This window comes from Tauraco erythrolophus, chromosome 2 (assembly GCF_009769465.1).
Source record: "Tauraco erythrolophus isolate bTauEry1 chromosome 2, bTauEry1.pri, whole genome shotgun sequence".
Classification (NCBI taxonomy): Eukaryota; Metazoa; Chordata; class Aves; order Musophagiformes; family Musophagidae; genus Tauraco; species Tauraco erythrolophus.
In genome coordinates this window covers 75,759,013-75,780,874 of record NC_141466.1, presented here as the reverse complement: position 1 = coordinate 75,780,874, position 21,862 = coordinate 75,759,013, and the positions used below count along the sequence as shown (strand labels likewise).

The following is a 21,862-nucleotide window of genomic DNA, read 5'->3' as shown; positions in this document are numbered from 1 at the left end:
CAACAAAACATTTCAACAACTCCCCTCACCCTACATGTTCCAGCTTCTTTTAAGACTGTTTCACAGGGAGGAGAAATGCACTTCTGTCTGCTGTAATGCTATGGTCTCGTAGCACAAAACCTAGCTGGTAGCTGAAAATAAAGGCAATGCAAGAAACGTAAGAATAAAATAGGTTTATTAGAGCTATTTTACATAATGTAATCAAGACCGAGCAACTTGAAGAACTATTTGTATACCATGGCAATATTCTCGCTGACTTGGAAGTTACTGAAGTACAAAAGACGACATACAAAAAGATGCATGCCTCATTTGCCTCTGTTTTTATTGGGACCTATGATGGACATGACATCCTTGGACAGTCAAACAAGATAGACAGCACGGTGTGTGTATATATATATGTATATATAACGTGTACTGTACACATTTTACAGTTAACACATCTGAAGTTCACTCACACGTATCAATTACTTGCTCTAATTCTATGAGAATTTCGCTGGGGTGAGGGCAGGTCGCCGAAGCTTTTAAGCTGTGCAGGGAGCTACGGGATAACCGGCAGGAGTTCTACACTCGAGTCTCAAGTAAAAGCCACTGCGTGCTGCTCTCTCACAGAGACTCAGCTCTGGGATCACACAACTGCTGTCGAGCACTGGTAAGTCCAAACTCATCCACTGAAGGACTTGTATTTTTTCATTTAGTAAGCATGACTCTGTTAGCTGCACAGAGGTTTAAACTACGAATGAAAAAAAGATGCTTTGTTCCTTAAATCCCAAATTTCGTTACAAAAGCTGGTGCTTGGATAGCGATTGCTTTTAATTAACAAAGCAAGACAAATTCTGTAATGAAAATACTCCCAGTGCATCAGGTGGAAAGTACACAAATCAGTCTCTGCTGGGCAGTGAAGTAACATGTTGGTCTGGAGCGTCTCGGTCCCCAGAGCGGAGCGCAGCGGTGGCAGTGCCAAGAAGAGCAGGGTGGCACAGGCTTCCCTCTATGCCTCGGCTGGGGCTGCTGGGCCTTGGCTGCTCTGGTGCCATGGCCCCAGGGCACGCTCTGTCATGGCCAGGACCCCGACTGCTGCAGGGAGAGCAAGGGCACCTTGCATCCAGTTTGGGGTGTCCCCACCTTGCAGTGTCTTCTGCACAAGAGGCAACCAGAGCTACTCTCTGGAGCTTGAACACTTATTTTCTGAGCACGGGCTTCTATCCACTATTTTATTTTCTCACCAAAGGGGAAGAACATGTTCTTCATCTCGTAGGCTTCTTCTACATTTGAAACTTAACTAAAGATTTTGGTCCTTTTATAGAGGCAGAGGTTCATGGACACAGGAGAAAGGGGAGAAAACAACTGACCTAAATCCCATTTTTAGAGATACATCCCATTGATGAGGTAATCGGACTCTTCGGATGTAATGGGTCGAGCTTTTTTAAGCTTCTGTCTCACTAAACGCAGTCTGCAAGCAACCATAAGCAGCAGTAAAGCAGTGATGGCCAAGCCTAAGGCTAAGGGTAACACAGCACCTACAACGAGGTTAAGAGAAATTACGCTTTATTTAATATAGTGAGAAATCGGTAGAAAAAACTTTTTTTTTTTTTTTTTTTAAATAGAGCTAGTCTATCAGTTAGGTGCTAATATTTGGAGCAACTCATGCTGCGAAATGAAACTGTATGATCATACATGTTAGGAACAGTTCAGAATATGGAAATACATTATTCAAGTCTTGACTATAGTCTCTGGATCTATAGCACCTGACTGAAAAACTAACATAAATCAAAATCAATTCACATGGTCAGTCTTACCTGTTTCTGGGACTGGACGACCACCTCCAAGCTGATCTCTCTTTGGCACAGTTATGCCATTCACATTTTTATCATCTGGTCTTTTCCCTGAGGAACTGTTATCTGCACAAAGTCAAGCAAGATAGATGAATATTGCAGTTCAGTGACTCAGGAAGTCCCATCCACAGGACATCAGAATTAAATAATGTGAAAGTGCTTAAATTTAGAAAAAAAATCAGTTTCAGAACTGCTGATTCCTATTGTATATTACAAATTTTTGAAATAATGTTAAACTAAAGATAAAATGTAAATTTGTTTTGTATCACATGCCACAGTGCATTTCAACCAGACCCAAGTGGAGTCTTTTTCCATTGAAAAAAAGATGAATATAAATTCTCTTTTACAATATGAGGTAAAATATTACTGAAGCAGTTATACATAGTTGAAAATTAGGCCATTTCAAGTTATGTTGATCTCCACCCTTGGAACTTGTAATGCAGGAAACGCTTAGGCTGGCTGCACAAATCACCTTAATTTTGCTCCTCACCCAGCATAAACAGACGCAGAACTTATATACTATGGCAGACATAAAAATACCTAGGGAAAACATTTCAAAGAAGATGACTTGGAGTCACTTCAGCTTTGTGTAGAACAGAACATACAGCAGAGCACTGTAACTACACAAGAAGAGAGAATGAGTATTTTGCTCTTGGGAGTGCAGGTGCAATGAGTAACTCAGCTGGGACTCCCTTCTCCTGCCCTCCCACTGAAGTCCTACACCAATAGCTGTGGGGACACTTCATACAAGAGTGACAGCCTGATCCACCAACACACCCTTGCAAAAACCAGAAATACACCTATGTTTTTAAATGTAGTGACTATATTTGTTTTTTACTGATAGCATAAATATCAAAGGGCACTTTGCACTGTGATGCGTTTGCTGGCAGCCCTCGGAACTGTGGCAATGCCAGCAGAAACATACTCTGCTGGAAGATGCGTAAAATATGAATGTGAAACGTTGTGATTGGAATTACATATAGTCGTGGGCGTTAAGGAAGCATTTAAGTCAGTTAGCGTGGAACATGCACCATGTGTAACTCCCACCCATCACCAGCAGCTCCGAAGCGCTGCAGGGCACGTCCCTGTCAGTGGCTGCAGAAAATACACACGACCCTTTAATTAAAGCTTAAATTGTTTCATCAACACTGGCATGAAGTTAGTGCTAATGTCCCCATTCTAAGTTACAAAACAGCCTTCCACGCTCTGGCTTTCTTGCCCTGCCTTTATGACTCGTGGTGCATAAACGCTACTTCACCTGCTAGGAAATGTCTTCCAAACAAGCTATAGCCCTCCTTGTTTGGGATCTTGAAGGTATTCTGGCATGTAAAGGGGACTTACGGAAATCCTGAGTGTAAACTGTACTGACTTTAAGGTACATGTATGGTATCAGAGCTGTGCAAAATAATCTGAATGTAATTGAGACTAAAACCAGCAGCTGTTCTCTGCTCCTGTCTTCCCTATATGAAATTAAATGACTATCTGTCTTTATTTTGGCAATACCAAATTGTGTTCACTGGCTCCTCTTAGAGCTGCTCCTGCCTGTGTGACAATGCTAGGTCTGAAAGCCTGTTTTATAAATTCGTTTCCGTGCCATTTGAGTAAAGGAGATATTTAAGTCAACTGCTTCGTAAGGACATTTGGCAAATATATCTGAATATGGAAAGAAGTTTAGCGGGAAAATTTCAAAAGGGTAGAAGAATAACAGAATGCTTTCAGTAAAGCTTGAAGGGTTTTATTAAGACTTGTGGCTGTTCTTACGGGACTGGAGAGGCTATCAGAGTCAATACTGCTCAACATCTGATCTGTTATCAACTAGAAAACAAAGAGATATTTCCCCAAACAGGTTTAGGAGCCTGACATAAAGCATGTTACATGGGTTTAGTTTTGTTTTCGCTTTCTCTTCATTATCTAGTCCATGCCTAGGAAATCGCAGTTTATAGCCCTTTCCAGTTACCCTAAATTAGAGTTCTAGGTTATGGCTACTGCTGTTGACGCCTGTGCAGCAAAAACATGACTAAGGCTTGGGCACCCAGTCAAACCTTGTAATCCCAGCCCTGAACAGTACTGCACAACAGCTGGCGTGGGCAGCCTGGCAGAGACCCCGTGCCAGGGAATGCAAAGCTGTTACGGAGATTTATACACTTGAGTTGGCTACGCTGGCGAGTGCAAATCTTCAGGCTGCTTGTGAATTCAACCTGTCTGCACGACTGTGGTTGCTAGACTGGCTATTGCTGCTTAGAAGCCAGCCCATGGCTCACTCCAGCGTGCTTTGCTGCAACTGTATTTTTGCTATATTCATTTACAAGCACAGCAGTGCCAGAGTATGCAGCTAGGCTTGAGAGCTTCCCTGGAAAGGGATGCCAAGGCACTTTGGAGGCAGCGATGCAGAAATGCTGTGCTGGCCTTTGGAGGAGCTGCAGTCTGGGTTACTTCATTCTGGAGATATGTCTGCAAAAGGAAAGGACTCCTTTATTGACATCAAATGCCTCTTCCTGCACCCACTTCCAACTACAGAAGAAAACGTTTGGCCTTCCAGCTTGGGCAAAAGTAAACCATGAGTCTGTTGCAGAAATCTCCATGCCCTGAGTGCCTAAGGTTATCTCTAAGTTGGACCTGGCATTCCCCGGGAGTCATCGTGCTGTAGACAAACCCCACTGGAAAGGCAGGAGTGCAGAAAAAGATTCACCTATTGTCAAGAATGAATGACTTCGGGGGTTTGGGTTTTTTACCTTTCTTTTTACTGTGAATAAATCCCCTGCTAGGCCGGGTAGAAGTTTTAAAGAGTGGTTTTAAACCTCGGACTTGCATATTTTCACATTTTCGTACTTAAGCATAAACCCTTAAAAAGCTTGTATGAAGTCAGAGCCAAACATAAGCGGCTACTGGAGCAAAGAAAGCAGGTTGCGGGAAATCTGTTAGGAGGAAAGGGATTCTAGGATAAATTTCCCCTAGTATTACCTCCACAGGCAGAAAGCTCACATTCCTGCTGTGAGGAACTATCGCACAGCCCAAAATATCATAGTTTAGCCCAGCTCCTTTTAAAGTGGAGAAGAGATAAAAATGGTAAGTAAATTACCCTTAATATTAACACCTTCTCCTGCTCTGCCTTGAAGTCACTGGATCTAAGAGCATCATGTTTTCCTTCCTGGCTTGTATCCATGATGATCTGCAAATACCAACTAAGAGGTAAGACAAATGTAGCCCTGAATGGGACACTCTCGAGTGAAAAGCTGGAACCTATGTTGCCGCTGTAAAGCCATATCCTTTAATATGTATCTTAAGCAGACAGCTTTTCACCATGTTGACATTAAAATCTTCAAAGCTTATTTTTGAAACTGATTTATAGTGTATCAGGAGCCTGAATGCTTGCAAAGTCAACTTTTAAGCCAACAAGTAATGTTACTGTCTTGGTCCAATAAAGCCTTTATAGTGTGACTCAGAGGCACCGGTTCTGCCTGGGCACCAGCAGCAGGTTTGGCTCTCTCAGAAGAGGGTCCATCCCAGAACAGGATTCTGCCAGTGGAATTGCTGAACTTTTGAGGCGGTTGGTATTGATTTCTGTTCGATGCTGCTTACCTCTCCTCAAAAATGCATCTAGCAATTAACTGCCTTCCTGAACATTTTTTGAGACGGGCTTCACGGAGCTGCTCCAGTGTTTCCGAGTATCTTTTTTTTTTGTAGCAACTAATTATTAGATTTAGTCTGTTACCTCCTTGAGATTGCAGTGACATAGAGAAATCTAATTAATCGATCTGGGTGGATTTTTAGGGATGGGTTACATGCCTGTCTCCTCAACTCCATAAACACTGTGGTGCTTGCCAGCGGGGCAGGACTCGAACGTCTCTGGATCTGTGGGAATCATTAACGTACAGTGTGTGACCCCTATGGAGTTTAATGTCCACGTGAGAAGACAGCCACTCAAAGGAGATTGTGGCAGTTGCCCTTGGAGCCAGAGCATCTCTTAATGTCCCATCACACGCACCCTCTTTGGAACTGATCCACAGGCGATTTAAAAACTCACTGAGCTGTTTGCTGCTTTTTTGGTGGGTACTGGGCTCCTGGGTCAGAAAGAACTCGGTCCTTCTATTCTACAAGGAAATCCTTAAGCATCATTTAACAGAAATTAATTTCTGACTGAGCCTTGTCAAAAGAACAATATTAAAAGCACAAAAGTTAAGAACAGACATGGTCAGCTGGAAATAGTGCCTGTTTAAAATTAAAAAGATTACAACAGCTTCTGGTAGGACACTAATCACTGAAGATCCATCACATTTTCTTAGTTTTATAATAATTTTTTTCTTTGATTGTCTGCTGCTGTGCAAAAGGCTACCTTGAGAGCAAAAACGGTGCAAGTAGGTCACTGTGCAATAGGTAAACATGGAAAATGACTGTGCAAAAATGCCATGCTTTTACATGCACTTCCAGTTATAACCTCTGATTACAGGTTGCCAAAGTTGGTGACCTCAATTTTGGTCTGACTTCTGGATTCACAAGCCATTCATGGTTTTTATGACTCATTTAGCAGCAGACTTTCCATTGGAGCCTGCAATGCCCTTTGGCAATTTGATGTTTCATTTGGGTGGCCCCGTATCAGGTGTGACTCAGGACTACACAAGCCAGAAAGGTTTGGGCCAGTCTCCGCAGCTGAAATACAAGCATCTGAAGAAACATCAAAGTGCCAGGCAGGGAAGTGCCCTTTACGAGAGTCAGCAGTGGAGGGCACTGTGCACTGCTCTGTTGTAAGAAGAAAATAAAGTTGTTTATAAATAGTCACATCTTGGGGAGCAAGAATCAGCCTAAACCATGAAGAAATAAAAACGGAGGTCTCGTACTCATTTTAGGCTCTGTGCACGCAATTTTGCTTTCATTCAATTGCCACTTCAAATTATTTTAATTCACCAGCAGGCACCTTAAAAGACATACTGATTTCATTGCAGTTTCTGGAGTTTTACCAAGGCAAGTGTTGGTGACTCTGCCTGTAACGTCACTACACACTGACTCACAACAGGCTTGCAGCCACTATGGAGAATACTACTGGGGACCTGGGGTTGCTTGGTGCCAAAGACTGAGCCTTCTTTATTGTGATGAAAGATTTCTCTTGCTTTGGAGACGTGCTTCAGAAAAAAAGTGCCCATAATAATCAAGATATTATGTCAGGTAAAAAAAAACAGTCGTCAACAGTTAGCATCAGGAGAATAACAATTACCCTCACCCAAGTTGAACAGTACTTTGTTATGTTCTCCTGAAGGTACTCACCTACAGATTTAGTGAGCCTGTTACATCACCTTACATAGCTGAACCTGTGGCAGAATTTGTATTTAACTCACTGCACATTTTGTTGCTTAGACTGTATTATTTTCCTAGCATTCCTGCATTTTAACTTTCTTTTGTACTTGGTATGAACTGGACTTGACAATTATAAAGCAACACCTACTTGTAACTTCATTATACAAGCTTCTTTTGTATGTTTCACATTTTCAAATTTTTACTCTTAGCCAGTCACCGAAAGGCAATTTAAAAAAATGTAAGGTGCAAGACATTTTCTTTCTTTAAAGAGAATGATTTACTGAAACCAAGTTGTTTCAATTCTTACCTGGCACAAATCCACTGATTTGTTTCTTTGGTCCCTGAGAAAGCGATTGGTTAGACATGCCTGCATCCACTGAGAGAAGCGGTTGATTTCTGGCAGTGGCTTTCAGGGTGTTTTCTGCAGAGAAGTTTTCATCTGTGTTTTCAGTCAGTCCTACAGTCCTTTGCTGGCTGGTTCCAAGAGCTGCGTGTGTCACTGTCTTCCGACCCGGGCTGACTGTGTTAACAGGAACAAAGATCATACTTCTTATACAGAATTGAAGGGAATGGGAGTGTTCTGATGGAAGACTCTCCAATATGAGCCTTGAGGCAGGCTAAACAACTTCCGGAGCTTCAGACCGATAATGAAATGTGAGTTACAGATACATAGCAAGTTACCAATTGCCCGCTGTCAACTGTTAAGCAAGAGTAATACTCATGAACTCAACAATGAAATCCAGCAACTGAAATGTGAATGAAAGAGTGGTTATCCACCGTGCCAATTCACCTTCTGATGACTTCTGTTCACTTAGCCGAGCACGGGCACATACTGAGGATGACTAATGAAAGCGAACAGAGCAATGGTGAATCAACTGGTTCCCCTACATGCTCACATTTCCAGTGGTTCAGATTCTTGCAAGGTGTGTAACTGTACTTTGAAGTGAACCTCTGAGACACCCCTTCAGGGTCCTTGCTTCCAGAATCATTGTGCAAGTAAAGAAGTGATCTTTTAAACGTTGAGAACTCTAACACAAAATCTGTAATTTGGGGACCTTTAACAGTTTTGATATGTTCTGAAGGAAAGGAAGTTAATTTCTGAGCATCTGCTCTATGCAGACTTTAAACCTTCCCATGTGCTATTTCCAATGAAAGGCTCTACGGTGGGAGCAACCTGCTCGCTCATGGGCAGAGAGGCCACAGAGGGGTGTCATTTCCCTTTGGTCATTCTGACTCCACAATCTACACTGTGGCCTGGTGCACTTACAGTTCTGGCAGAAAGTTTCATCCGATCCATCAGGGCACTGTCTCACGCCATCACAAGCAAAAGTGATGTCAATGCAGCAGCCGTCATCGCAGATAAACTGGTAGCGAGAGCAAACCCCAACACAGGCTGTTGAGAAACAATTCCCAAATTACCAAAAGAGAAATCCAAGCAGTAAATACTGAATCAAAAAAATGTGCAGTACCAAGGAAAAAGCAAAACCACGCTATGTCAAAAAGGACCACCAACAAGGCAGAAAATTGAAGAAAGGCCAGGCTCAGCTATATGATGCTATATTGACATAGAAGCTAATATAGCTAATAGCTGTTCCTGGCACCCTCATCACTGTTCTGGCACTCTCTTTACTACAGGAATACTCAACCTGGAGGCTGTTGCACCTTACACCTTGTGCGGCACTCTTTCAGCATTTCAAACTCTGCTGGCCTAAGCTGAAAGGAGATCTTCCCAGGCTCAAAACACCTAGGACAGTCTTGAAAATAAATAAATGAAATCTCTAGGGCTGTAACTGCATCTCTCCAACACACAATTCCTTCTACATACCCATTCTGTATTTCTGACAATATGTTATTTTACATGCACTCATGCAGCTGATGTGGGATCTTTTATGGCATGTTTTCTGCAACCTAATTAAAACAGTAAAAGAATGCTCATCATTTATTTACATCAGCAATCCATAGACTCTGGTACAGCACATGCCAGAACACATGCCAGGTCTCACAAGTGACCTTCACCAGAAAGAACTGGTAGCTGCCTGCTTTAATATTTAGATTCCCCCAAAAACGGAGAGTGTCCTTGGACATTTCATTTTGCATACTCAAAGCTTTCCTGAAACCCATTCTGACCTTGTAATTATTGTTTACATCCCTGCCTCTGTCCTTCCAACAGCGGTGTAGTTCATTGCTTTGTAAAGCACTATCAAACTCAGTGTTTGGTTAATGTTGTAACAGCAAATCAATTTGCGTAAGCAAGTCACAGCCTTTGGTTGTTATCCTGCTACGCACCAAAAAGCTGAGCAATGCTAAGGGAAGTGTGGCAGGAACACAGGTGCCTGTTTAAAACCCCTAAGATCATACTTAGAAAATGCATCTCCTAAACTTCAGCACTAATAATAGCATGCATTAAGGCACCATCGACTGGTTTAACTATAGCAGGAGCACTTGAATTGCAAACGGACTTGGGGAATTAGAAGAAAAAAAGGCAGCAAACCCTCTATGTGCTCCACCTAAAAGACACCGCAGATACCCACAGCAGCAAATAAATAGATCAGCAAACCTCTCTGGCTGCGTTAGCTGAATTAAACATTAATGAATACAACTCTATCATCCATTACTGGAATAGAGGTCTTATTAAACAGACTCATAACTGTTTTTTTGTAATACCAATTTATTGCCACTGGGACTACCCTCTCACGTAAGAGATATTGCACTGGTGCAAAGCACTGGTTCAGCTGAACATAGTGATGACGCTATTTAACCTTTACTTTGTGCCAAAGCAGCAAATCTATATTAGCAACTTGCTAATTCCAATGTACTCGGAAGTTACTACATTAAAATTTGCAGAATTGACAGCCACTGAAATCTAACTTACTTTCTACCTTTTAGGCTTTTTACATATTTCTTGATCTCAGAGTTTAAAAATGATGGGTCAATTCCAGTTTCAGTTTCCCCAGTAACATAAGGCTTCAGTAACAACCACTACACAGAAAAGCTTAAATGCACGAAAACAAGAAACCATTCCATCTTTTAGACTACAGATGCAGGCCAATATTATCACTACTCTGTGCTTCACACATACTATTAACTGCTTTTAACCGGGTCTTCCTTATAGCACAAGCCCTGTCATGTTGCACGCACTGCCTGACTATACAACAGTTAGGATGTGCCTGATACATATGGCAGTGTTTGATTTTTCCAACCCTGCATGCTTATTAGCAATACAGGGATGAGCATTTAAACGCTTGAAAATATTATTGCTCTAACAAACAAGCGATGCTTGCTTGCTTCCTCAATTTGCAAAAGCAATTCAAAGCAGAAAGAGATGTCATTATGTAATGAAGAAGGGCAAGATAATGCACTAGAAATGGAGAATAAGATTTCTGCCTCTGTCAAGACCTTTGTTCTCAGTATCATACCCAGGGTGTCACACAGGCAACAGCTCTAGTCGTTTTCGCACTGTGCCGGTTTTGTCTGGGAAAGAGTTAATCTTTTTCATAGTAGCTGGTATGGGGCTGTGTTTTGGATTTGTGCTGGAAACAGTGTTAATAACACAGGGATGTCTTCCTCATTGCTGAGCAGTGCTCACACAGAGCCAAGGCCTTTTCTGCTTCTCACCCCACCCCACCAGCCAGTAGGCTGGGGGTGCACAAAAAGCTGAGAGAGGACACAGCTGGAACAGCTGGCCCCAACTGACCAAAGGGATATTCCATATCATATGACATCATGCTCAGCATATAAACCTAGGGAACAAGAAGGAAGCAGGGGACATTCAGAGTGATGGCATTTGTCTTCTCAAGTAACCCTCAACGCGTGATGGAGCCCTGCTTTCCTGGAGATGGCTGAACACCTGCCTACCAATGGGAAGTGGTGAAGGAATTCCTTGTTTTGCTTTGCTTGCGTGCGTGGCTTTTGCTTTACCTGTTCAACTGTCTTTATCTCAACCCAGGAGTTTTCTCACTTTCACCCTTCTGATTCCCTCCTCGATCCCACTGGGGGGGAGTGAGCAAGCGGCTGGGTGGGGCTGAGTCGCCAACTGGGATTAAATCATGATACTCACCTACTGCAGAATGAACCATGGGAAGAACAGTCACAGAGATGTTGTCGGAGCTCCGCTGACCTGCAGTGTCTGTCACAGTTAGCTGGAAAATATACTTGCCTTCCTGGACATGAGATAGTTTCAGTGTTCCCGGTTGTGGTACCTGATTAAAGAAACACAGTGAAAAAAAAAATTGGTATAAAGGATCTGTACATAAACTTCTAGGAATAGGGAGCTCGTTTCTGTACTATGCTTTTCACGCAGATTAAATACTTCTCTTAAGTCTAGCCACTCAAACATGCGTCATCAACATGTAACGTTTTGATCGTTTTTTTTTTTGCATCCATTTGTAAAAATAAACATGCTAAATATTTACATACTGGTTTTTGTGGTTCACTTTATTACCTGGAGCTGTGGATCTTAGCACTGGAGAATAAACGGAACCATACATTTAACTCAATTTTTTAGTAATTAGAAATGTAATTTTAGAGCATAGACAGTAAAATATTAAAATATTTTTCTCTCTCTTGAGTTGGTCTGTACACAATACATATGTATACACAGAAGTTATTTTTGCTGTATCTTGATTTATGATAAGGTGACTACCAGTGGTAGCATTGCTTGATTAGTAAGACTGCCCACATCTGTCCTGACATGTGATGTACTCACTTGCAACTTTTACAAATCGCCAGACTGAATTTTTTTTTTCCTCACACTGAATTTCCCGGCCTTGCTCTGAACCTGAAATAGTTCATCTATAGTGAGTGACCTCAACATTAGTTTTCAGAAAGTCATGTGATATATATATAAATATATATATATAAATATATATATATATATAAAACAATTTAAATTGGATTAGATCATTAAAAAATAGTAAAAGAACTCATTTAATAATTTAAAACAGCTGCCTACCTGCCATTACTAGTAGGATAGTCATTTAGAAGTAAGTTTGTATAAAATGGATATGGTATTCGTATCAAATGCTGAACTTTTTTTCACCTTTAGACAATTACCAGTCACTGATAACTCCAGCTGTCTGAGAGTTCGGTAACACATACCTCAGTAACTACAAAAAAGTGCTGCAGGTTTTTTGGACATGTGGTACATTTTTACAAATGAAGCACACAGGACTATCTTTGTAAGTAACTGAAAGGTGCATTAAAAGCCTCCGTGATTAGCTTTAATATCAAAACCAAAATTCAATAAAGACCTTTGGTTTTGCTTATTTAAAGTTGGTTTTCATGCCTAAGAACAACAGGATTTTGCAATAAATATGATAATAGAGTCATAGACCTAGCTTCATAGCAGGGTGTATTGATAAATTCATTTTTCTCATCTGGTAAGGGAATTTCCTAACTGAAATTTCTTTCCTTTTCTATTTCCACAAATGCACTAAGTTAACTGATCTTGCTGTTGGAGTATATGACACTTTAGAATTTTATTCTTTATTGTATTATAGAAATAAGAACACTCTAAAAAACAGCTGCTGCTGTTCACTGTGACTGCTGAGAGAGAAAATACGGTATTTAAAACTCACCAGCCATGGAGTCCAGCTCTCTTCTCAGGGCAGAGCCAGAGAAACACCACTGACATCTGAATCCACCGCCTCTCCTCCTGGCAACCTCTGTGCTTTCCTTTTTACCTCCATCCTGCCCTGAAGAATGCCTGACTGTACCTGCCTTCTTACAAACTTTGGCTCAAACTAGACAGTAAATTTCCAGACATCAAATGAGAATCCAAATCAGCATTTTAAAAAGCCCAAGAATTGCCCACAAGTGTCACAGAGCTGCGCAGCTACAGCACGTGGGTAGCAATCTGAGAAGCAAATAATCTAAGAAGCAATAATCAGTCACAACAGAAAAAAAACTTCCACTGGCTTCCTTCTACAATATGATAAGATCTCTTCATAGCAGTCCTTCCCCCTCCCGTGCCTTTTATTTATTCTTTGGTACGTAAGTGCAATGCAACAGCTGCCTTTTATCTTATTTAAACACAGTCCTGTTCTCCCTTGTAGCTATGGATTCATATATAGTTTTCTAACAACAGATCGCAAGAAATCCAGTGACTTCAGGATAGCAACTAAACCGCTAAAGATAGCAACTGAAGATTGTACAAATAATCACAATTATTAATTCAACTCTAAAAATTAAATTATCCTGGATAATCATCAGGGTACACATCTGTGGGAGCAAATCTTGCCCATTTGAACACAATGGAAAAGAATCTATCTAAACAAAAACCTCTGCCAAGACTGCTTCATTTATCAAATATAAAGAAATCACCAAGATTAATGCTAATTTTGCAAGTTTAAATTAATATAAGACTGGTCTCTATTTTATGGAGTGACTATAAGTAAAAACATGAACTTTAAATTTTCAAATTAACTTCTAATTTTTGTGTTACTCTAGATATATTTCTACATCACAGGTATATTTAAAGAGTATTTGATTGCTATGTATGGAAAATAATGCTGCAAAGGGTCAGATTAACAACTCTTGATAATAAAATATCTATTCTATCTAGATGATATCTAGCAACTATTCTTAAAGCTTCAGTCAGGTCTTTTCTCTGTATTATGCTGTTTGCAATCCTTATGAAAGCCTTTTGACTTTTTAATTTTCAAGCGAATAAAATAACAAATGCAGATAAACTCACAGTGGTCTTTAACATAGTTTCAAATTGCAATACAGCCTCAAGTAATTCAGAACTGGCTGACTGTAGTCACCCTTCCACAGATGTCCATCTTGGAGCAGAAGACAAAACTTGCAAAAGTACATAGCACTGGCTTAACTAACACTTTTGAATATCCCTCCTATGTTTTCTGCAAGGAGGATGGTTATAAAAAATTACTTGTGTGTATTTTTCAGTAAGTATTCACCAGAGAAACCCAACTGTCTTCTTAGGGTTCACCCAGCGGCATGTTTCCTAACCATGACATGGTGGTCGTCAATTACCTCCCTCCAGGAGGCTAAGGAATAACCAATTGCTCCACAGGGTTTTTCCATGGATGAGAATTTTAGGATTCAATGCATTTAGCTAGCTCGTTATGTTAGGCAAAACTCTGGTTTGCTCCATCATTACAAATCTCGAATAGCTTTGCTGATACTGGCAGTTTGTCCAACTCGCCTTTGATGTTACTGAGCTGAGTGGACATAAGCAGCAACTGTCAGGTACTGCTCACGGTGGCACTGGGACAACAGCCTCTTGCGTTTTGGACTGTGCCCATTGCTGATCCTGTCCTGTTTAAACTCTTCCTATCCATCAGCAGCATCTCAGCAACAGCAAGGTCTATGGTCCATACCCTCTCCCCTTTAACATGTCCCTCTTGCTCTAGGTGGAGTCCTTGCTGAGTCCTGAATATTGTGGGCTCTGAACAGACTGAGTAGACTCTATGGGTTTGAGATATTTTTCCTTTCCTTTTCTGCTGCTCCTAAAGCATTCACAAAGAAGGGTAGGAGGGAGAATCCCTCTCTTGATGATTAATTTTAAGTTAAAACCAAATTGCACGGATGCACGGACATTGTACAGATGCAATAAAACAGTATCTCAAGATGTAAGGTCTACATCCCACATTTCTTTGCAGTTTCTCCACAAGTATTGACAAAAGACTTGGTAAAAATATCTTATTATTTTTAGTAACTGAATTACTAAGGTGTCTCTAACCTGGACCACAGAAGCCTGAAACCGTGTGCAGTGAGCACAATGGCAAAAGAGAGCAGAGCTGAAACACAGTAGAGTAATAGCATCCACTTGTTTGCTGCTGGCTGTCTCATGTCATCCTGGATAGAGATGAACTGTATAAACCACTAGAAATAATCACTGGAACAAACTCCCCAGGGACATGGTATAGTCCCCATCACTGGAAGTTTTCAAGACGTGACTGGACAGGTGAGATAATCATCTAGGCTCCTTGTCCCACGAAAGGTTGGACCAGATGATCTTTTGAAGTCCCTTCCAACCTGGGCTGCTCCATTATTTCTATGAAATAAACACTCAAGTTGTATAGTCATCCTAATTTTGGTGCCTGGTAGTCCTGTCCATTTGGATACATTTAATATTATTAGCTCTACGTTTAAAACTGTATGAACACAACTATCTGCAAGTAACTGTCCGTGTGTGAGATTGCACGCGTACCTTCATTTCAACCGATGAGTCACCTTGCAGCAACGTCCACTCATACTGCACAATTCCACGGTCATCTGAACTTTCTCGGCCATCCAAAATGACCCAGTCAACAGGTGACTGCAGCACAATATCCTGTCCCGCCTTGCACCGTGGAGGCTCGTCGTACTCTTCTTCAATAAAAAAGAGTGGCTCAGTTATTTATCAGGGGAAGCTGAGTGATTATTTATATAAAACATATTTTTTCTTGGTTAAGGTATTGATTCGCCACTGTGCAACTTCCTGAAAGACGGGACATGTTCACTAGTGCATATTTTATTAAGCGAAGTAGTATCTACTTAAATTTTAGTTAACTGCGCATGTTGAGCGATGTTTTCAGGAAATAACTGCTACAGTAGAAGCACGTTGCATAGAAAACCTCTCTACGTACATGGATGTTTCCCAATACAACAGGATTGTTAGCATCAGTGTGTTTTTTAATCTGAACTAAGGAAAATGGATTTAAATATGAATTACATACATATTCAAATGGCAGTTACTGCACACCTTTTTAGCACTCTGCATAACTTAATAGGCTTTTAGTCTCTTTCTATAATAGATGATTACAGGAGCGAAAGACCTATTTAACATAAGCTGGCATGCTGGTGAAGCAGTGCTCAGTAACATAATGATTAAAAATTTTCAGAAATGACTGCTGATTTCAAGTGCCTAATCTAAGACATTCAAAGCTTCATTTTCAGACTGTTTAGGATTTGTAGCATTTTGCTATATTCAAAGCACAGTTCTTATTGATTAAAATTGCAAGTACTAAGTACTTTTGCCAGTCAGACCACAAGTTTTTCAGGTTAGACTAGCAAAACCCACGGTACGTTAAGTGACATGGCCTGTGAGAAGTGGCTTAAGTCACTTGCTCAGCAACCTTCAGGCAGTGCAGGTAAGAGAGAGGGATAAAATCTGGTTCTAGAAGTCAGCATTTGACTGCTTGTTCTGGTTTTGACTGAGACAGAATCAGTTTTTAGCATTTAGAAGAGCTCTGCGTTAGCTCTTCTAAATGCTAAAAAGAACAACTGACTCTGTCTCAGTCAAAACCAGGACACTGCTTTAGCCACAAGATCACATCTTTCTGCAGTTCCCTGCCCAGGCTTCATTCCTTCTCTGGGCATGAGGTGTCTGGCACCCTGAAGTGCCAGGCTGCTTTCTGCTCTTCGACCTCTGCAAAGGATATCCTGTAAAGGACGTTGATCAAAAAAGCATCTGCTAAACACAAGGCTGTAAGTTCACTCAGTGTGGGCAGAGCTGCACAAGGAAAGAAAAGCTGCTTCCCCATCGGTGTAGGGATTCTCCCTCACACATGATCCTCTCCAGTTTCAAGAACTTGCTCGAAGGCACGGACCTCATCGGAACAGTGGGGACATTTTTTATCACTGGTTAAACAGCAAAATTTTTTTTCCTTGTTTTTCTCAGAAGTAGGTAAGGCAGAAAACTTCAAGGCATAATGCCTTAAGTTAGGAAAACATACAAATAACTGAAAACGGCATCTAATAACAGAAAGTATGAAGCAGTTCTTGCTCATCCAGCTGGCACAGGAAGCTTTGCCTAATTTATATACACGCAGTTCTCAAAACCAACGATGTTTAAAAAGCACCGTTTAGGTGCAAAAAAAATACTCATTGCTAAAAAACACCATCATCATAGTGCCAAGGCAACTTTTTGTTGGTATATATGAGTTATGTGCAGTCTTCACGTGATTGTTTACCAATCAGTCAAAAAGAGATTGAGCTGGGTCTGAAGCAACACAGCCCATTCTTCCACTTGTAACTTGGAAAGAAGTTTCATGTCACCTGCCTGGTTTCAATGACTCAATCAAAGCCCTGCAGAGGCAGAGAGAAGCCCCACTTGCCCCGGGCACCAAGCAATAAGGATATTCTCTGCCCAGACTAACTTTATACTCCAGCAGCCTGCGTTGCAACAGCAGGACCACTTCACGTTGGGGCAGGTCACAGAAATTTCATGCCAGGTCTTTGCTAGAGATGACTGAGGGACCACACTCAGGCCAAAGGATGGAGGCACCATGCCTTTGCTTGTAAGCCACCAGACCATCTTCAGAAAGGTAAATCAATGGCAAATCAGTCCGTCTTTTGCTCTAGTAAAGAAAAAAACTGGCCTGAGAGAAACAACTGGCATCAGAGGAGACAGCCTATTGAGCTAAAGACTCTTTTTCCACAGCAAAGTTTTAAGCAATGGAATACATGATCCTTAGTGAGTGAAACACCTCCAGATCTGGGCAATACATGCTTCTAAGAAGTAGTCAGCATAAAAATGCAAGGAGGCATACTCAGGAGCCACTTACAACCACCGCTCATGGGAGTAAAGGACTATCAGCCACAGGCTAGCAGAAAAACCAAGCTGAGAAAGCATCTTTTAACTTGTTTCTAACTTTTGTTTTGGTTGAACATAAATAAGCAATATGAAACTGATATACCAGAGCAACACTCAGAGATGCTGGAGCCAGGTGCTTCCTAGAAGAGGGGCTGCAGCTTTATAAGCAACACTTTTTTCTTAGGAGGGGAACATGACAGGCTTAATTTATTCTGCTTTCTCCATCCTTTATGTAGATTTGGCCTGCCAATAATGAGGCTGCCAGCTAGCCATCTGAATGAAGGCTTTGTTATAAAAGGTTATTTCACTGCGGATTCCTTAATGTCTTTGATATTAGCTTACCTGAATGTTGAATCCTCCCATTGCTCACAACTAGCAAGTAGCACAAAAGGAAAGTCCGACGTTTCTGGTGAGGCACTCAAGTCCTCTTTCTTTCTACATCAAAAATTTAAAAATTTGCCTAACAAAGGCAAAACCAGTTACCTCTTCTTTCAGTATAGACATATGAGGTTTCATTGTTAACACAGCACAAACTGCCTGGAAGTGCAAAGTAAATCTACAGCAAAACCAGCACAAACTGAGCGTAAAGTGAAGGACTCGGATTTACACTGTCAGTCTCAGAAATACATCCCGCCACTGACTGTTCTGGAAGTACAGAGATACACTTAATCTGAAGAATATATACCTATCATTAATTGCTCCCAGAATTGCATAAGCAATTGGTTTTGGTTTACTGAAGATCCTTCACATAAATGAAACAATACCCTAGAGATCACTGTATACTAATGCTCAGAAATATTTTTGAATTATGAGGACACCACATTTATGGATAAAATGTTGGTTTGGGATTATCAAAAAGAAAACAGCAGAAGACTCAACACCACAGTACTCTGAGAAAAAAAAAAAAAAAAGAACAGGTAAAATGTGATCCCCTCATGAAAGAAAATCTTGAGATGAAATGCTATTTCCTAAATTTCCTAAATTCAATCATGGGGTGACATAAGAGCAAAGAGAGATGCCTTCATCATCCTGTGATGATGCACTGTTGTCCAGATTAATTTTCCAGTGGCTTTCAAGAATGCAGTGGTAGCATAACATCAGACAGCAAAATAATTCAATCTTAATTTTACCTCTCCTGGTCTATGTCACGGCTGACAGATGTTTGAACAAAAGTTCATTCTCCTTCGTGACTCTGCTTCAGCTCCAGTGTAATTGCATTAAGAAGTCATAATCCCCTGTTTCCGATACCACCATCACCCACAAGGCACACTTTTAAATAAACCCAACAGGACCCAGAGCAATCTGCAGATTAGGAATTGAAATTGCCTTGCAAGCCCAGTGCTGACAGTCATGAAAGCTGCCAAAAAGACAAGGCATTCAAGAATTCCAGAATTCAAGAACTCAAGGAATTCAAGATCTTCAAGATTTCTACTATGTAGAGCATCATTTGAACAATAGTATTATTTATAACGTGCCATAACTGCACTCTACATTAGGGCTAGTTTTAATGGAATTAAGGCAGTTCAAAATGATGAAGGACATTTGAAGATATTTTCAAAGGTTTTCAAAGAAGCCTAATTCTCTCTGACTTTGATGCAAAAGCTAGACTTAAGCCTTCTACGTTGCAGGTGCAAGTACAGGGTTATAAAACATAATTACCCAAAAGTTGCTACATAAATGTTGCTGTGGATCTAATACTTCCCCCGTTGAAAATGTCAAAATCATACCTTGGGTTTTTCTGGCATCTTAAGATCATCTTTACTGCCACCAGTTCCTCCCTATAGCTCTCTAGTTTACCCGCCCATGCACTTTGCAAAAAATATTTAAGCATTCTAACTCCTGTAAAAGCCGAGCCCCTGTTCTCTCTTATCTCCAGGGGATTCCCGTTGGTGTTCTCATAAAACAGGCAAGACTGGACAGAGGATCAAGCCTGAGGTCTGCCCTGCCAAGGGAGCAGTAATAGCAGGTGCCATCTGGACACACTGCTCTAATTCACACCACCACCAGGTCTTCTTCATGTTGCATGCAGTGATGCATTTACTTAACTTGCGATATATCCCTGAAGAAGGCGAAGACACGTAGGAAAGTACTGTCAACAGAAGGTAATGAAATTAAGACGACATGCATTAAGGCGCAACTGTTTAACAACAGGAGGTGGGGGAGTGCGAATAAGTTCTATGGATCAGATACAAGGAATCCGACTCCAAATCTGGAAATCCAGACTTGTTTTCATCTACAGCTACTTGCTCTGGATTACGTTGTTCTTAAATAGGCTTCAGGGCTGAACAAACTGCTGCTTTTGATGTGGCTCAGACTCCAGAGGCGGTCATATGGAGTCTCCATGCTGCTTCTGGACTACCTGTGAGATATCCTTCTCTTCTTCCGTCTAGCTCTCACGTTCTTAAGAAGGAAAAATTCTAAGTGAATGAGACACCCGCTTAAGTGACAACGTCTGGACAGCACCCCCAAGAAGAAGGCTGTGTGCTTGCTCTCAAGCTACTGCACCAGGTTCTGGCGTAGCTGGCAAGCACCAGCAGTTCACATTTTCCAGGGAGCCCATCTGGCTCCAAGGGCAGCTGTTCTCCCCTTGGGGAACCTGACCCGTGCAGCCGGGACCTGCCCGGTCCCCCCGGGGTCTGGGGCTCGTGAACACGCTCGTCCCACCGGCGGGCTCCCAGCTCCGGGCCACTCGCAGGGTCTCCGCAGAGGCAGAGGCGTGAGCGCCGGGTTTTTCCAAACTCGCGCACCCCGCAAAGCCCTCGGGCACCGCTGGGCCGCCTCTCCCGGCTCAGGGGGGCCCCGCCGAAAGGCACGGCGCTGCCCGGCGCTCCCGCGGGCGTCCTCCCCTCCCGCGGGCGATGCCCCACGACCCGGGCGCCCGCTCCCGGCGCCGGGGAAGCCGCACGGACCGTGGTCCCTCCTCGCCAGCTCCCCCACGGCGCGGGGCTGCGAACGGCGGCACCGCCGCAGCGAGCGGAACCGGCCGCCGACCCCGCCCGCCCCCGCGCCGAGGGCCGGCTGCCGCCATTTCCCTCCCGCCGTGGGGCCGCCGCTCCCCGCGGCCGCCCTCCCCGCGCGAAGCCATCTTGGGCCGAGCCCCGCGCCCCGACGCCCGCTGCGGCCCTTACCCGGCGGGGCGGCGGGCCGGCGGCTGTAGGTGCTGTAGCCGCGGTGCGGGGCGAAGCGGCAGACGGGGCGGCCGCGGTGCGTGCAGTTGAAGAGGTAGCAGCCCAGCTCCGCCGCCGCCGCCGCCCCCCGCGGCCGGCCGGGCCCCTGCACCACGGCCAGCGTGCAGCGCGGCTCGGCGCAGCAGGCGTCCAGGCACTGCCGCCAGCCCGCCACGGCGGCGGGGGCCCGCAGGAAGGTGGCGCCGGCCGCGATGGAGTCCTTGGTGCGGATGATGGAGTCGGGCCTGGCGGAGAAGCTGCCGCTGCCTCCGCACCTCTCCCCGCCGCCGCCGCCGCCCGCCGCTGGCGCTCCGGGCTCCTCCTGCTGCAGCTGCCGGCGAAACTCCTCCAGCAACGACTCCACGCCCGAGATCTGCGAGCGCAGGTCGGCCAGCGGCGCCGCGCACCGCCCGCCCGGCAGCACGGCCCGCCCGCCCAGCGCCGCCAGCAGCATCAGCACCAGCGCCGCCATGGCCCCAGGCGGCGGCGGCGGCGCGCAGGCGGGAGCGGCGGCGGCAGCGGCGGCGGCAGCGGCGGGACCGGCTCCCCCCGCCGGCACCCGCGAGCGCGGCGCGGGGAGGCGCCGGCCCCGCCTGGCGGCACGCGGCGGCGCTCAGCACCCGCCGCCCTGAACAGCTCCGCCGGGCGGGGCCCCCCGGCCCCTCCCCCGGAACCGGCACCGGCGCCGGGGCCTTCGGCAGGCGGGCCGGCTGCTCGCTCCCCCGTCCTCCGCTCCAGCCCTTCCCAGCGCCTTGAAGAAGGGAGTTTCTCTGAAAACGTGCTTTGCTCGCTTGGCAAACGCGTCAGGGAAACTTCTGCACACGTCATTTGCCACTTGCGCAAGCCGCCTACAAGTAACCGGGGTGGGTGGTCGCTGAAACCGCTGGTGGTTGTGTGAACGTGATGGAAGCAAACAAAAAAAAAACCCTCGGACCTGAGGTCTCCATCCCAGGTGTAGCGTTTCTGCTCAGAAATAGTAAAAAAAAAAAAAAAAAAAAAGCCTAATAATAAAAAGATGTAATGAGGAAGGCTGT

General features: G+C 43.7%; 1 protein-coding gene across 4 annotated transcripts; it reads right to left on the bottom strand.

The window, feature by feature from the left end:
• Positions 1-1,362: 1,362 nt before the first annotated feature.
• LRP11 (LDL receptor related protein 11) lies at positions 1,363-21,300 on the bottom strand. Of its 4 annotated transcripts, XM_086625243.1 has the most exons (8): positions 20,790-21,300; positions 20,167-20,181; positions 15,295-15,455; positions 11,179-11,320; positions 8,389-8,514; positions 7,429-7,641; positions 1,797-1,898; positions 1,363-1,517 (listed from the first exon to the last, which is right to left on the bottom strand). In XM_086625243.1, exons 1-8 carry the CDS (start codon positions 21,298-21,300, stop codon positions 1,363-1,365), a joined length of 1,425 nt encoding a protein of 474 aa, XP_086481369.1. The 4 variants fall into 4 exon arrangements, with proteins under 4 accessions (XP_086481369.1, XP_086481361.1, XP_086481375.1 ...); XM_086625235.1 differs by lacking the exon at positions 20,167-20,181 and having other exon boundaries at positions 20,772-21,300; XM_086625249.1 differs by lacking the exon at positions 20,167-20,181 and having other exon boundaries at positions 20,781-21,300.
• Positions 21,301-21,862: the final 562 nt, after the last annotated feature.